This window comes from Lygodium microphyllum, chromosome 26, assembly GCF_053477565.2.
Source record: "Lygodium microphyllum isolate KBCC chromosome 26, Lygodium_microphyllum_v1.1.10, whole genome shotgun sequence".
In the NCBI taxonomy this organism is placed as follows: domain Eukaryota; kingdom Viridiplantae; phylum Streptophyta; class Polypodiopsida; order Schizaeales; family Lygodiaceae; genus Lygodium; species Lygodium microphyllum.
In genome coordinates this window covers 73589793-73604395 of record NC_141160.1, presented here as the reverse complement: position 1 = coordinate 73604395, position 14603 = coordinate 73589793, and the positions used below count along the sequence as shown (strand labels likewise).

The 14603-nt window shown below is 41.6% G+C and overlaps 1 protein-coding gene across 1 annotated transcript; it reads right to left on the bottom strand.

Moving 5' to 3' along the window:
• Positions 1 to 592: 592 nt before the first annotated feature.
• Positions 593 to 4341, bottom strand: LOC148013411 (putative F-box protein PP2-B12). The gene is made up of 2 exons (XM_087668063.1): positions 3952 to 4341; positions 593 to 2218 (listed from the first exon to the last, which is right to left on the bottom strand). The coding sequence occupies exons 1-2, from the start codon at positions 4339 to 4341 to the stop codon at positions 1763 to 1765; spliced, it is 846 nt and encodes a 281-aa protein (XP_087524189.1). The 3' UTR covers positions 593 to 1762.
• Between the last annotated feature and the right edge of the window lie 10262 nt (positions 4342 to 14603).

Here is a 14603-nt window from a genome sequence, read left to right as displayed (position 1 = left end):
AGGTCCCTCCTTAAATTTTGCGACATGCAAAAGGAATCTATTTCATCATTTGGAACATTATTTCATTGGCTCACATTACCAAATCCAATCCTTGTTACACCAAGGAAACTTGTAAACTAATTTGGAATTGGGAGTCATACCTATGAAGCACTATCTAACATACATAAACATATTTTTATTTATTACTTCAATGACATCAAGATTCAATCACCAAATGTCTTGCTTGGAAGTCTTTCGGAAACATTTCAGCACTACAAAGTATTAGAGCTTTCAATGATGAAAGCACCTTGTTTGGTTGTACACTTTATTAAAGTAGGGATTTTGGTAGACCATTGGTAAATTCTCCACCGTTGCACCAACTAATTATGTGCAAAAGGACCAGCCCTACAAAGTATTCAAGCTTTCAATGATCAAACCACTAATTATATGGACAAATGCATTATTAAAGTAGAGATTTTGGTAGACCATTGGTAAATTCTCCACCCTTGCACCTACTAATTTTGTGCAGAAGGACCAGCCCTATCAGGCAAGTAATGCTGATAACTAAAAAGAATTGCATTTCATTGAATATAACAGCACACGATAAACAGACCACCTACTCCAGAGGTATGCCATCTTAATGACAGTCCTATATACTACTACAATCAAGTTTGGTTTCTTATCACAAGAATCCACTACTTTTCTTTCAACTCCCTCTTTAAAGCAACCCATGGTACCTGAGGAATTGGTAGCTTACAAGGCTCCATTACAAAAATTGAGGCTTTCCTAATAGTTTATTTTGTATCTAGAATCTTTACACCTCATATTTGTATATTCAATGGAATGACCAAAAACCTTCCTCTCAAGGAGTGAAATTGGAAGACTATCATGGGGTTGAGACATGCCAAACAGATAGAAATTTTACTTTTATCTCATCATTTTCTCACATTGTAGTAGATGCTGAAAGCAAACATTTATAGTGACTTGAGAGTTAATTTGTGTCATTTAATGTACACTCTACATTTACATCATTTTTGGCTCTCAACCATATGATCACCACCAGTAAACGCCAGTTCTTTCACATGCCAATTTCATCATCCACACAAGGAATGCCCATGCCAATTGCCAAGCATGTACAGCTTTTCAATTGCCAATCCCCATGAACAGCCACAACATGCGAACATGTCACAGCTGTACCCAGATTACACTGCAGTCACTGTACACGTTGAAATAGTTGCCAACAAGAAGGCGACCAATCTGTCCAACACACTTGGGAATAAACCCCAACCCTTCATCCATGGAGGTTGCCCCTTCCCTGGTGGCTGCAAACACAGTATTGTGAGCAATCCCTGGATACAGACACCTCTGTAGTTTGCAAATATTTTTATCCATGGGGGTTGCCCCCTTCCACTGTGGCTGGCAAGCATAGTAAAACCAGTAGCTGCTATAGACACCTCCACAATGCACACAAATACCGAGGTGCAAACTGTCGAGGTATGGCAGCTGAACAATAACTGCCCATTGCTTTTCCACAAGCAATGAAACTTGAATGTTGTGGAGTCCAAGCCTTGACACACTGGTTACTTTCAGCAATTACTGACCTGGGCCTTTGTATAGCGAGGAACCTTGCAAACACGCGTCCGCATACATAGAAATACTTTCTCAATCCATAGTTACAGTTATAGCAGCAAAAGCTTGAAATGGACATATATATAAAGCGTCATGCCTTTCCCCCTCCACTAAACAGGGGACTACCATGATCAATTATTCATTCACGAGAAAATTAAAAGACACCAGGCCGACCTCGTACACTCTCCAAACTTCTATCAGGCTGGTTACTGCAAATCATGTCTTGACAATCTGAAGGCCTCAGAATCAGGCAATCAATAAAGAGCCCCCCTTTCCAGAAGGAGCAATCAATTTCTTGGATTCCAAATACCATATTCAGCTCACAAACCTTCCCACCTCTCCCCTGAAGTTCTATCTGGCCCACCTCAAATTCAAACCATTTCTCAAACCCATTGCCTGGAAGCTGGCTTAAATTCAGCTCCTTTTCCAAAGCAAAACCTGAATATGAGAGAAAAAACCTGAGAGGCCTCTTCCAGTTGAGAAAATGAACTTGCCCACCTTGTGGATTCACAACCTTGAGACGCCAACAGACTGAATATGTGCCGGGTGGCAAGGTGATCTTCCATCTCCCAGTCACTTCAAGCCAACACACTGCTATCAAGTGTGCAACCTGAAACATCAAGTATTGCTCTTTGGAATCAATATACAAAAGATACATAGAAGGCTAAGGCAGTACTCCTCAAACGAGTCAAACTTACAAGGAAACCACAATTCTTGAGAGGAGCTTTGGTCCCATATACCAGCAAACGACCAGTACACATAAGAGTGGATGAAATGAAGGTGAATTGGCTTCAGCTTCAATTTGAGCTAATGGGAAAATGGGGATGGATCAAGAACTCAACACGGAACTTCAAATCGACAAAAGAAATAAGAATCATCATACCCAAAATCAAATCCAATAAAGCCATGACCACTTGAGATGTCACTATATGGAACTTAAAACTGAACATATGACACAACAAGCTTAAAATAGTTCCCCTTTAATATCTTGTCATATGGACTCCAAGATTTCCACTCAGGAATCACTATCAATCCAAGATTTCGCTGATATCTCAATAACAAATGCCAAAAAATGTGAGTGCAAGGAACATTCATCAGGGTTAATGGTGCATCAGCATGTCCTCTCTCCATCCTCTCCTGCATTTCTCTGGCCAGGGGCATGTAAGGTGAACACAGCAGAAGGGTTTGCTAAGATCAGATTGGCCTTCGGCAAATCAAAGTTAAGATTTGAGAAAGAATTTTCCTCCTCCTAGCCCTATTTGCTACCCACTCCTTTGAGATTAGGCTCCTGCTCCTTCACCGTGGATGACACCATCAATCTCACTTATTGTCACAATGTCCTTTGGACCTGTAGTTCTTATCAAGCAACAAAGAGCTTAGGTAATCAAACAAAGGATTAAGAGTCATGCTTGAGCCCTCACCCCCAACCATGTCATAGTCCAGAAAATACTTATTGAGAACCAAACCATGCAACTAGGAAGAAGTGAGAGCTGCCACCAATGTGAGCAATTGATTGTGCAGACCTTGGCTACCATGAGGACAAACCTGATATGAATATTCACAGCCAGCCCTTCATTCCTCCTTGTCCTCCTCCTCTTCTTGCACTAGCAGCTACAGCACATCTATACACTTTCATACTCCAGCTATTCTAGCCATTCTAACCATCTCTACTTCACCATCACCTACACTTTAAACGCCGTGCTAGGTCACATTGGATACAACCAATGTAAGTGCATTCTATCTAACATTCTTTGTACACAATTACTTTCTTTTGCAGCTTCCAGCCGACACATTTATGTAGCATTTTCCTGCATGTCCATGACATATGTAAGCTCCACAAAACCTTGAGAATGCTGAAGGTTTCAAGCTGATAAATCGGTGGCAAGCTTCCACCACCCCTCTCCCCAACCCAAAAAAGAAGACACTACGAGAAATAGACAAGAGGCACACTGCCTTGTAAGACTTTGTCAGCCCTACAGCCAGCCTCCATAACAATGTCTCTATTTCATTCCTCATCGACCTTCAAAATTCGAGAAGCAAATGTCATTAGCAATTGTCAAAAGCTTGAACCGGGTGTTCAGCATGCCAAGAGCATGTAAGGCTGTTTATGACATGGAAGAATTGCAAGAAGGTTTTCCATGCAGATTGTTCCAAAATTCTGTAAGCTGCAGCTGATTAGGGCACAAATGATTTGCACGATAATTTGCATTGAATAACGCGGACACATCCCATCAAAACAATCATCTCGATAGTCGAACCACCACAAATTACAATGGGGAAAAATTTGGTTTGGCACAGAGCACACAATGAACATGCAGCTAATATCAGATTAAGAACCTGTACCTTGAAAAAACAGGAGCTTTTGGAGGGTTCCCACTGCCAGAAGCGGGTATCGTCTCCCCAAGCAATCCCCATGGCGGCAGCAGACAGAATTCGACAGACACCGCCGGTTTTGCGCAACAGCCAGTATCGCTGCTTGCCATGGTCAAGACGGATGCTGTCCTGCGAGAGGATGCAGTAGGCAGCCCGCGCGCTCTGTTCCGCCAGTGGCAGCAACGCCAGGCCCTGGCAGATGTCCCTGTAGTCGGAAGGCAGCAGGTTCTGCCATGCGATATTGGACCTTGCTGCAGAGGCGAAGGCTCTGCACACGCACGCGAGCCTGCATGTGTCCGCGGGGGAGGTCCATGACAGTATTAACGCAAGACAGTCCTCCGACAAATTCAACACACTCATGGGTTCCTAATCCTGCCCCCCACACGCACACCCACCCAGCCACACCCTCTCTCTCTCTCTCTCTCTCTCTCTCTCTCTCTATTACAGCCCTTCACCTAAGTGTTGCTGCATGGGACTCAAGTTACTCTCTCTCTCTCTATCTCTCTCTCAATTAGGGAGGCTACATAATCCGGCCAAAACTCTCCATGGTTAAAATGCACCTACCTATCACCAATCAAAGACGAGGGCGCATTGTGGCATGCAAGAGCATTGCCCTTTGAGAGAGAGAGAGAGAGAAGGGGAGAGTCTTTATTTTCTTTAATTTTCTAACTAGGTTGACACATTCAACTAAGTAGAGGAATATGAAGTTTCATATACAATTCTTGCATGTTTGTTATGTAGCAGTTTTACTGATTGTGTTTAGACATGTGACATGTTTTAAAGTGAAGTACGTTTGTAAATAAGATTTAGTGTTGTTTAAATACATAGAGAATCTCGAAAGGAGTATATATGCTTATATAGTTTGAGTCACTAATCATGAGTTTGAACATTCACTTTTTTTTGCTATGTTAAATGAGGTTTCTTCTCTTCAAAATACTTTTTGCATCTTGCTAGGTGTCTATATAGGTTGTTGTACCCTGTCATGGTTGCATTTTTCTTACGAATGGTGGCATGCTCAAAATTTCTAGATTTGTCTATGCTATCAACTATTGCTTCTATGTTAACCTCAAAGTTATCCTTGAACAATTGGAATGTTTCTATGACTTTCTTCATTTTCTTGACGGGAGTTCTTTCGTATTGTTGGACTCTTTTCTTTTTTTGGTTGTCTATCCTACGTACTCCTTGTTGTTCTTTTTACATCTTATGTTGTAGATGAAGTACTTGCTTTTGTGTCTGTGCATTGATGCTTTTGGATTAGCTCGTGGGTTTTGGTTGTAGATGGTGCCGTATGATATGGAAGTACTTGAGCTAGTGGCAGGACTTGTAGTGGTTGAGGCTGGAAGTTTAGCACTAGCAGAATTTTGGTTTCTTCTCGGTTTGCTTCTGTCTGCATTTTTGCGAATGAGGAAAGTTGATATTATTAGTTTAGTTTGTTTTTAAATATTTGAGAAGAAGTCGTGTTTGAGAACTTGCCTATTACATAGATTATGTTGATAAATGAATCGGACTTGGAACTGTATTTCTAGTGGTGTAGACCTCTTTGCCCAATAGGTATGTGACCTTCTTGATTCTTATTATAGGATTGTCACAACCGTAATTGTAGTGGTTCTTTTTCATGTAATCTTCTAGTATGTCCTTGCCTTGTTTTTCCATGACTTCTACCAAATTGGTTGAGCAAGATGTTAAATCCATAGTGCAGCAACTCCATTTGTTCTTGTATCCAGAAGCGCTTGGGCCGTGCTTGTTCGTAGTGGATTATCAACCGAGTCTTCTTACTCAAGTTTGAGCCAATTGAGTATGTCTTTGAGAAGTCTTGCATGTTAAGTGCATATGAGTTAGCGTTGTTGTTTCAAGTAAAAATGAAGCTTGTGAAGTTTATAGGAGGTTGTATACTAGTAGTTGCAATCTTGTCATCTGATGCAAGACGCAGTTCATTGTCAAAATTTTGAGTGGATGTGGCCATCAGTTTTTGGAGGTTGTTGTATATTGCGAAGCTGTTGACATATGCTAATGGCTTTTGCCAGTTATGTTTTCCATTCTCATCTAGTTTGTCATTACATATGTGCGATTCTATGTATTTGTAGGACAATTCTTGATCTAGCACTGGGTGTTTCTGTGGTTTTGAATGTATAGTTGGAACATCTGCATGCATAGGTCAATGTGGATAGGTGAAGTAATATACTTGTATTTTCATACATACTAGGTATCATTTGGATTGTACGAACCTCATCTGGAGTCATCTTTGCCTTACGAGTGACGTGTATCTGTAAAGGAGAAAATGAGAAAAGTATTGTAGTATGTTAATAAATGTATTAGTAGGACGATAAAATTCAAAAAACACATTAATATATTAACAACATTTGAAAGAAGGTTTAGAAGATTGCTTTATTACTTGCTACAAGAAGCATATGAGATTGTTGTGTGATGGAATGTGCTATGTTTAATCTTCTTAACCTTCTTTCAAACAACGTTTGAAAGAAATTCGTTGTTTGAAACAAGGTTTAGAAGATTGCTTTATTAGTTGCTACAAGAAGCGTATGAGATTGTTGTGTGATGGAATGTGTTGTGTTTAATCTTTGTTTGTTTTTTGTTGAGCTATGTTGTTTCTCTACTTGAGTCATGGTGTTAGGAAAGGTGTCAAAGCAAAGACATATGGATCTAGAAGGCCGATGATATGTAAATTTCTTCTTTTGGTTACATGAGAGAGCATTACGTATAGCAGTCCAAGTGCGAACACACTTCTTATGTATAGAAGTGTTTTTTGGTCGAATGTGGCTCCTTACGATTTGTGACCAATGATCGTGTATGCGAGTGTTAATGAGAACATGGATTTATAGTACCACTTGCTATTCAATACTTTGTGTTGGTACTTACTGTGCCACAAGGTGAATCGTTGGTTCGTTGAGTGGATCGTGACTTGGATTCTTGATATCATTTTGTCGTTTGATGTGTCAATATGATTGATCTTACACATCGCACAGTTTGTTGCACCTATGGTAAGGTCAATATTCTTAGTTATCATTGTAATCACTCCAACTGCTATCTCCTCTATCTCGTGGAAGTTGTTGTCATGTACCCAAGTTTGCAATGTTGGCTTGTTGTTTAAGTTCATCTGAACTTTAACAATGTGGATCTATTCGACTGCATAGTATTTGTGTAGAATTTGCTTGTTGTAGCTGTGAACATCTTCCTTGTGTGTGCATATGATTGTTGTTTTTTGGCCAAGAAATCTAGGACATTCTTCTAATCAATCATGCCACTAATGTAAGCATTCATGTATCTCTTGCTTTGTTGGACAACGATGCCTAATCACTTATAGAAACCATAGGAATGTGAGGTCGTGTGTGCATGTTTTGGATAGTATATTGCTTTCCATGTGCCCAGTATGATGAGCAGGTGATGTGATATTGTTTGCAGAACTTGGTTTGATGGTTGCATATATGTGGTAACTGTGCAAGTTCACCAAATAGTATCACAATCTTCTTACTGAATAGACTCAGCGGCAAGCCTTGGAAAACACTAACTATCTGGTATACTATTATATCAAAAGTTTTTCTTGTTAACATGGACATCTCATCCATGATGATTGCATCAATTTCTCTTATTACAATGTAGCATTTGTCCGTCTCTTGCAACTATACAAGATATTGATATGCACGTATTGGTATCTTGAACTGATATTGGATTGTGGTGGATAGGTTGCATAGTCTGGTTGTAATTGTTCATATGCTTACTATAGCAGTACAATCTTATTCCTAGTAATGAGGTTGTAGCTATAGTAACGCATAAGGAAGCTATATTCCACTTCCTGGTGTGCCATTGAAGATGTGTAGGCTGTATGTCGCATCGATGTGGTGGTTGTAGATGGCTTATTGCTCTATTGTTAAAGTACTGTCAGGAATTGTTCAGAACTCTTTTGTGAGTTGTAACATCTTTATCCATATTGATGCAATGCTACTTTCACAGTCTCAGAAGCTGCTAGAGGTATTGTTAATGTTGTTGGGTTGTCTTTTTGAGGTGAGCAAGTTTCTTTACGTGTAGTCTATGATGAATGTTTTGAGGTCTTTCTCATTGGCCATGAGACCATGGAGTTGGCACTCAATGTAGTATGATTATGCTGAGTTCTCGGTGCTTATTACTTCACTCTTTGACCTAAAGCTTGTTCGTTTTCAGTAATGTGTTAAAGAATAAACCTTCAAATTGGTGGCCTAGCTAAAAATTGGTGAATTGTACCAACCTCATATGCTATTTGTGCAGAGGAACTATTGATGTACTCAACAGAATCACTTCATGTGACTATCGGTGTAATGTGTCCACATGTTCCCTTCAGGACACGTCTTAGTAGTCCATCAGAAAGGAGGTCTAGAAAGCTTCGCCCGGCACTCCCATAAACTGTCACGGGGTTTGCGATCTAGGACTTTCCGCGTCTGCCACATAGCGGAAGTATTCTAGCCGTTCCCACTTAGGACCGACCTAAATCAGGGTTTCCACTAATGGTCATTTCCTAAACGGCAACTAGCGTCGAACCCCGAGCGAACTACTTTACACAGAAACGCCAGGGCCAAAGTGGATTCACGCTGCACTTGGTTCAAGGAGAATGGGAAACGAGAGGGATGCAAGGCTCGACCTCTCTGCCATAAGGTATAGTCCCATTTCGTTCCCCTAAAACAGCGTAAACCGGGATTATTATAACCTAGACTCTAGGTTAGTGCCCTTGCTATTCATTTCCTTTGAGAAGATTTCATTGATGTCCATTATGATTGAGAAAAGTTCCTGGCCAATTGAGACCACCCATCCGTAGGACGGACCCATGGCCACATCCACCGCACTTTCCTCAAGTTGTTTTAGTTGTTTAATTACCTACCATATTTAGTTGGAAAGGCATCAAGCAACTTCCTTAATTAGCATGTTAGACACTGGTTCCTTCACATAATCTGAGCACTTGACATAGAAAAACCGTGTCAAACAAGTTCCTTTTCAACGGGTTATCATATTTATATTTTGGAATACATTCATAAAGTCCAGCCCGCAGGCTTATCCATAATCCGCCCGAAGGCTATCCAGCAATCCACAAGGATTACTAATCCAAGATTCCACTTGTAGACTAGTATGCGGGCCTCGAGATCCAATCCCGAGTCACGTTGGCCTCTTGTGCAGGGCTCGAAAGGCGAGGGATTTACTGCCAGAGTCCCCCCTAGCACCCAACCGTCCTCCTCTCCAAGTAGTGCCCAACGGAGAGACCTCACGTGGCGGGTTCGGTCCACGTTCCCGGCGCGGCTAACAACCCCCCATGGTTAGGGTTAGACAGACAGTCGGCAGTAACTAAGGCTGCCTCTCCCTTCAGGCCTTCAACCTGAAGCATTAGATATCTTTTCATCCTTTAGTTCCTTGAGCAAACAAAGCAAACAATGCTCTCTAAACTGTTACAAGCACAATCATTTCCAGTGGTCCTTATTTGGCCAACTGCTAAGGAGTGAATCCTTCTCTCCGGATGCATCCAGCATTTGATCCGGGATCAATTGCGACTTGGCAAGATCCCCAAGGGTTTGTTTGTTAACCCTTATGTCCTTGGGTTAGGGCCGTACCGTATTAACCCAACTTAACCAATACCTTAGGTTTTATGTATAGTAAATCATGGTGACCATGTCACTCCAAATTATTAACTTGGTCCTTTGCTTCCAAGCAAATACCTAATTCCCTTATCTTGGCAACTTTTCCCAAGAAAGGTGATATAACAGGATGACTATTCATCCTCTTACAAGTTAAACTTGCGCAAGAATTTGCCAATCTCATTCTGAGGAATTGGCCATTCTCTTGTGATCGAACCACAAGTTCATGCGACGTTGCAACTTGTTGCACAAGTGTCGCATCTATTCCATGGGATTATTTCACCCATCGAATGGCGTCTTTTGGTCACAGAATCATGATTAGATAAGAAACAGGGTTTAGGGTGTCTTCATATCCAATCCATTCCCAATTGCACTAGGCCGACATCGTTCGATCCTAGGGTTCCAACTCAATCCGAGTTTCATCTTTTTAATGAGTGATCGTTAGGGTAGAAACCCTAGATCGTTTCTTGCAAGTACGTCCTATTGTCCTTACATTCCGTGAATGTGGGCAGGACTTTGGGGTATGAGAGTTTCGACTTGGCAATAAGTGTGACTAGGTCAAGTCCTTAATGTGCTAAACCCTAGTTAGCACTTGGAGTATATTGTATCAATTTAACCATCCTAAGCGAATCCTTTGCGGTTTAGGTGTTTTGGGTAATCCAATTTCCTTGTCTTACAACAGGGACGAACTATTCCTAAAGATATTGTCTTGATCAAAGAGAGAAAAAACTAGTTGCATTACATCATAATTCATGTAAGCACGCGATTCATTTCCTCTAGATTCGCAATCCCTAACTTTTCTTGTTAAAACCAAGCACATGTTAAAATTCGCATAACTTCCATTGATCCTACTAGGACATGCATTCACGATTCATGCTACTAAGCTTTTAAGGTTTTATGTTAAAATGAACCATGCAACCTTTCCCTAACTACATTTCTGAATGAAATATTCATATGCTGAATTAGCATTACGCAACCTTTCCTAACTACTACACAGTTAAATAAGATTTATGCCAATTGAAGCTAGAGTTAACCTACTTCATGTAGCCCCTAGAATCTTTCAATGCCTTGCAATTTCCTATGGTTGATAACTACTTTTTTTAATGAATCATTACGAAGAAGATTTGTCTAAAAATTGCGACATGCGACTTAATCTTTCCATGCATAATCAAAGGTGTACTACAATAATTTCGACTTTGTAATGATAGTTATTAGTTGATCTAGATTCCTTACCTTGCAATGCACAAAAGCAACTTACTAAAAATGCATAGACATCTTATGTTCTTTTTCATTCATTCCATTGGAAAATACAAATGACCAATATCCAATCATGAGTTACTTCTTTTAAAAATAGCCAATGTAATTCATTCGCATCAAACTAGGTGGATTTGACAAGCATAAGTGCATCCTAATTCCATGAATTAACCATGCATAATTGCAATACCTCGACATAAATCAAAAATAGGAAGAAAACCTGGACTTGTCGGTTCGGTGAAATATCCACATGAATATTAGGAGATGATCCTCCTGCGGTTGCGCCTTGTGACTTTTTAGGGGCCATCGTGAATTAGACCTCTGGTTTGCCTTCGTGGATTTCGAACTTCTTGCCTTGGCTCGCAGTCTTATGATCTTGGCCGTCTCCCTCGTACGCGCAAATCCCTTTGAGGTACGGCTCCTTGACAGAAGTACTGACTTGCGGAATTTGGCTTTGGAAGGCCTTAGGGTTCAGAGCTTGGGCCTTCTTTCTTTCGGAAAAGAGGGATTTTGTGAAGGGATCTTGTGAAGGCCTTGCGGAAACGGAGGCCTCTGAACTTCTTCTTCTTCTCCTAAAAATCTCGGGGGAAAAAGGGGTAGGAACGGACTTATGTGGAATCCAGTGGGGAGGGGGTCTAAGGAAGCCCCTCTTCTTTTCCACAAAGACCCGAGGGTAAGGATGGGCTTATTGGGAAACTAATGGGAAGGCCTTATAGGCTTCCTCTTTGAAGCTCGGAGGGGGGGAGGGGGGTAGGCGGGGGTAAAGATGTTTGGTGGGAAGGGGGTTTTAAATCCTGGGGGTAATATGGGCTTATGGAGATCCAATGGGAAGGGGGGCTTAGAGAAGCCCCCTTGAAGCTTCTAAGAAGCTTCAAACAACTACGTGGCGGCGTGGAGATAGAGGACTTGGGAGGCTTGATGGCGGCCGTGAGCTCCACAACAGCAGGCGGCGGCGTTCTGAACTGGCGGCTTGAGCAGGCGGCAACTTCCACTCTCTCTCCACGATGGCCTCCTGTAGCGACGCAGCCTCTCCCTTCCTCTTACACCTCCATTACTCCCCCCCAAAGGGGGGTTTTTATAATATGGGGGAGAGCGGACCTCCCCCCCACATGGTACCTTGCATGGCCCTTTCCCCCCACCTCCTCATGTTGCCCTTACTAGCCCATCCCCTTCCCTCAGCCACGCATCGGCTGGGGAAGGTAAATAAAAAAATTTGAAATTTATCTCAACATTATCCTCTTAACCTCCTCCCAAGAGGCAGTTCACATGCGGTTTTGAACCTTGGTCACAGTTTACCAATGCGAAGTACTCCATTTCTCGCGTACGGTTATAGATCAACTGCCGACACTGGTGATAATATTTTCACGAGTTTACGGTGTGCGGGAGGTTGGTCTAGTAATATTTTTATTCAAATGGGAATATTACATTCTCTCCCCCTTGGAGGAATCGAGATGTCCTCATCTCGAGATGAATTGGGGATATTGTTGGTTGAGAGTGCTTTCATCCATCCAAGTGGCATCCTCCTCGGGATAATCTTTCCACTGGACGAGGCATTCTCTAAAGGTTCTGGATCTCAGTTGTCTCTCCCTAACATCTAAGATCTTGTCAGGCTGTAGCTCAAGGACTCCTTGGCTAGGCATTACAACTTGTTGGTCATCAAGTACATGGCTAGGATTAGGTACATACTTCTTCAGTAGACTGATATGGAATACATTATGAACCTTTAGGTTCTCAAGGAGTTGCAATCTATAAGCATTGGGTCCTAGGCACTTGAGGATCTTGTATGGTCCACAATACCTTGGACTTAGCTTCTTGCAATCTCCTGAGGATAGAGAACTCTTCTTTGGCCGTACGTGAATGAAGACCATGTCTCCTTCCTCAAAGATTCTATCTTGACGCTTCAAATCCGCGTATGCCTTTTGTCTATCCTTGGCGGCTTGGATGTCCTGTCTTATTGACTTTACTTGGTCATCCATCTCTTCCAGCATCTGCCTTGAAGCTTCAACCCTCAAGGTTGGATCTGAGAAGTTTAGGGGACTTCAATAGTAATGCCCATACAATGCTTGAAAAGGGGTCATCTGAATGCTTTGCTGGTAAGAAGCATTGTAAGCAAACTCAACAAAAGCAAATATTGAATCCACCTTTTTGGTTCACGACAGCAGTGTGCCCTTAGCATATCCTTGATGACTTGATTGACTCGTTCCATTTGGCCATCAGTTTGGGGATGGTAGGCTGTACTAAAACAGAGTTGAGTCCGAATGGCTTTGAAGATAACTCTCTAGAAGTGTGACGTGAAGAGAGAATCACGATCACTAATGATTCTTCTGGGTAACCCATATAGCTTGAATATCTCCTTGATAAATAACCTTGCAATGTCTGAGGCTTTATAGTTTGTCTTAACTAGAATAAGGTGTGCAACCTTAGTAAGCATGTCAACCACAACCATGATGGAATTGTATCCTCCTTGAACTTGGGGTAGGCCAACAACAAAGTCCATACTGATGAATTCCCATTTCATTTGGGGAATGTCAAGTGGTTGCAATTGTCTTGGCATTTTGACATGTTTGGCCTTAATACGCTGACAAGACAAACACTCGGTGACATATTTGATGACATCACCTTTAAGCCTCTCCCAATAGTAGCTCTTCCTAACTGCATTGAGAGTCTTGGCATAGCTAGGATGTCCTGAGAAAGGGGAATCATGAGCTTGCCACAGTATCTTCTGCTTAAGTGACTAGCTTCTTGGTATACATAATCTCGTTCTATAGTAGACAACTCCACTATTGATAGAGAATTCATGATACTTAGCCTGTAGCTTCTGGTCCTGTTCCTTGATAGGGATCTCCCTTAGCATCTTTTGATAGGCTGGATCATAGCATGCTTCTTCTCTAGCTAGCTCAAGTATTGGGTTGTTTGGCATGGATACCTTTGTGGCTAAAGATCTAGCTGTTGATGGATTTTGCAGGATTAGAGAATTCAGGAATGGCTTGCAACTGAGTGCATCGGTAACTACATTCTCCTTCCCAAGTTGGTATTTGATTTCAAAATCATATTCCTCCAGTACTTCAATCCACCGATGTTGCCTCATGTTGAGCTCATTCTAGGTAAAGATCCACTTGAGACTTTTATGATCCGTCACTAGAGTCAACTTGTTACCCAACAGGTAGTGTCTCCAAAGCTTTAGAGCATGGATGACAACTAACAATTCTAGATCATGGGTAGCGTAATTGTTCTCATGGCTCTTCAATTTCCTTGAAGAGTATGCTACATGATGACCTTCTTGCATGAGCACACATCCTAAGGCAAGCGTGCTAGCATCAGTTACAACTTCGAACTCCTTACTGAGGTCCGAAAGTTTCAGTGTAGGTGCTGATACCAAACTTTGATTTAATCTATCAAAGCTAGATTGTTCGGCAGCTGACCATGCAATGGATGTTTCCTTCTTCAGTAAATTTGTCAGAGGTGCTGCAATCAAAGCATAGTTTTTTATGAAGACCCTATACCATCCTGTCAATCTAAGAAAAATATGTATTTCTTTGCTGGAATTAGCCATTCTAGAACATCTCTGACTTTGGCCTGATCCATCAAGATTCCTTCCGCTGATACGATAAATCCCAGATATTCAATCTGACGTTTGAAGAATGCACACTTCTTCATCTTAGCATAGAGCTTGTGTGCCCTCATTGTCTCAAGGACAATGTGAAGTTGGGGTTCATGATCTTCTTCCTATTTAGAATAGACTAATGTGTCATCGAAGAA

Coding starts and splice junctions, on each gene's coding strand:
- LOC148013411 (XM_087668063.1), bottom strand. CDS start 4,341: ATGAGTGTGTTGAATTTGTCGGAGGACTGTCTTGCGTTAATACTGTCA. Junction 2,219..3,951: donor AAAGCTCCTGTTTTTTCAAG/GTACAGGTTCTT, acceptor TTGATGTTTCAG/GTTGCACACTTGATAGCAGT.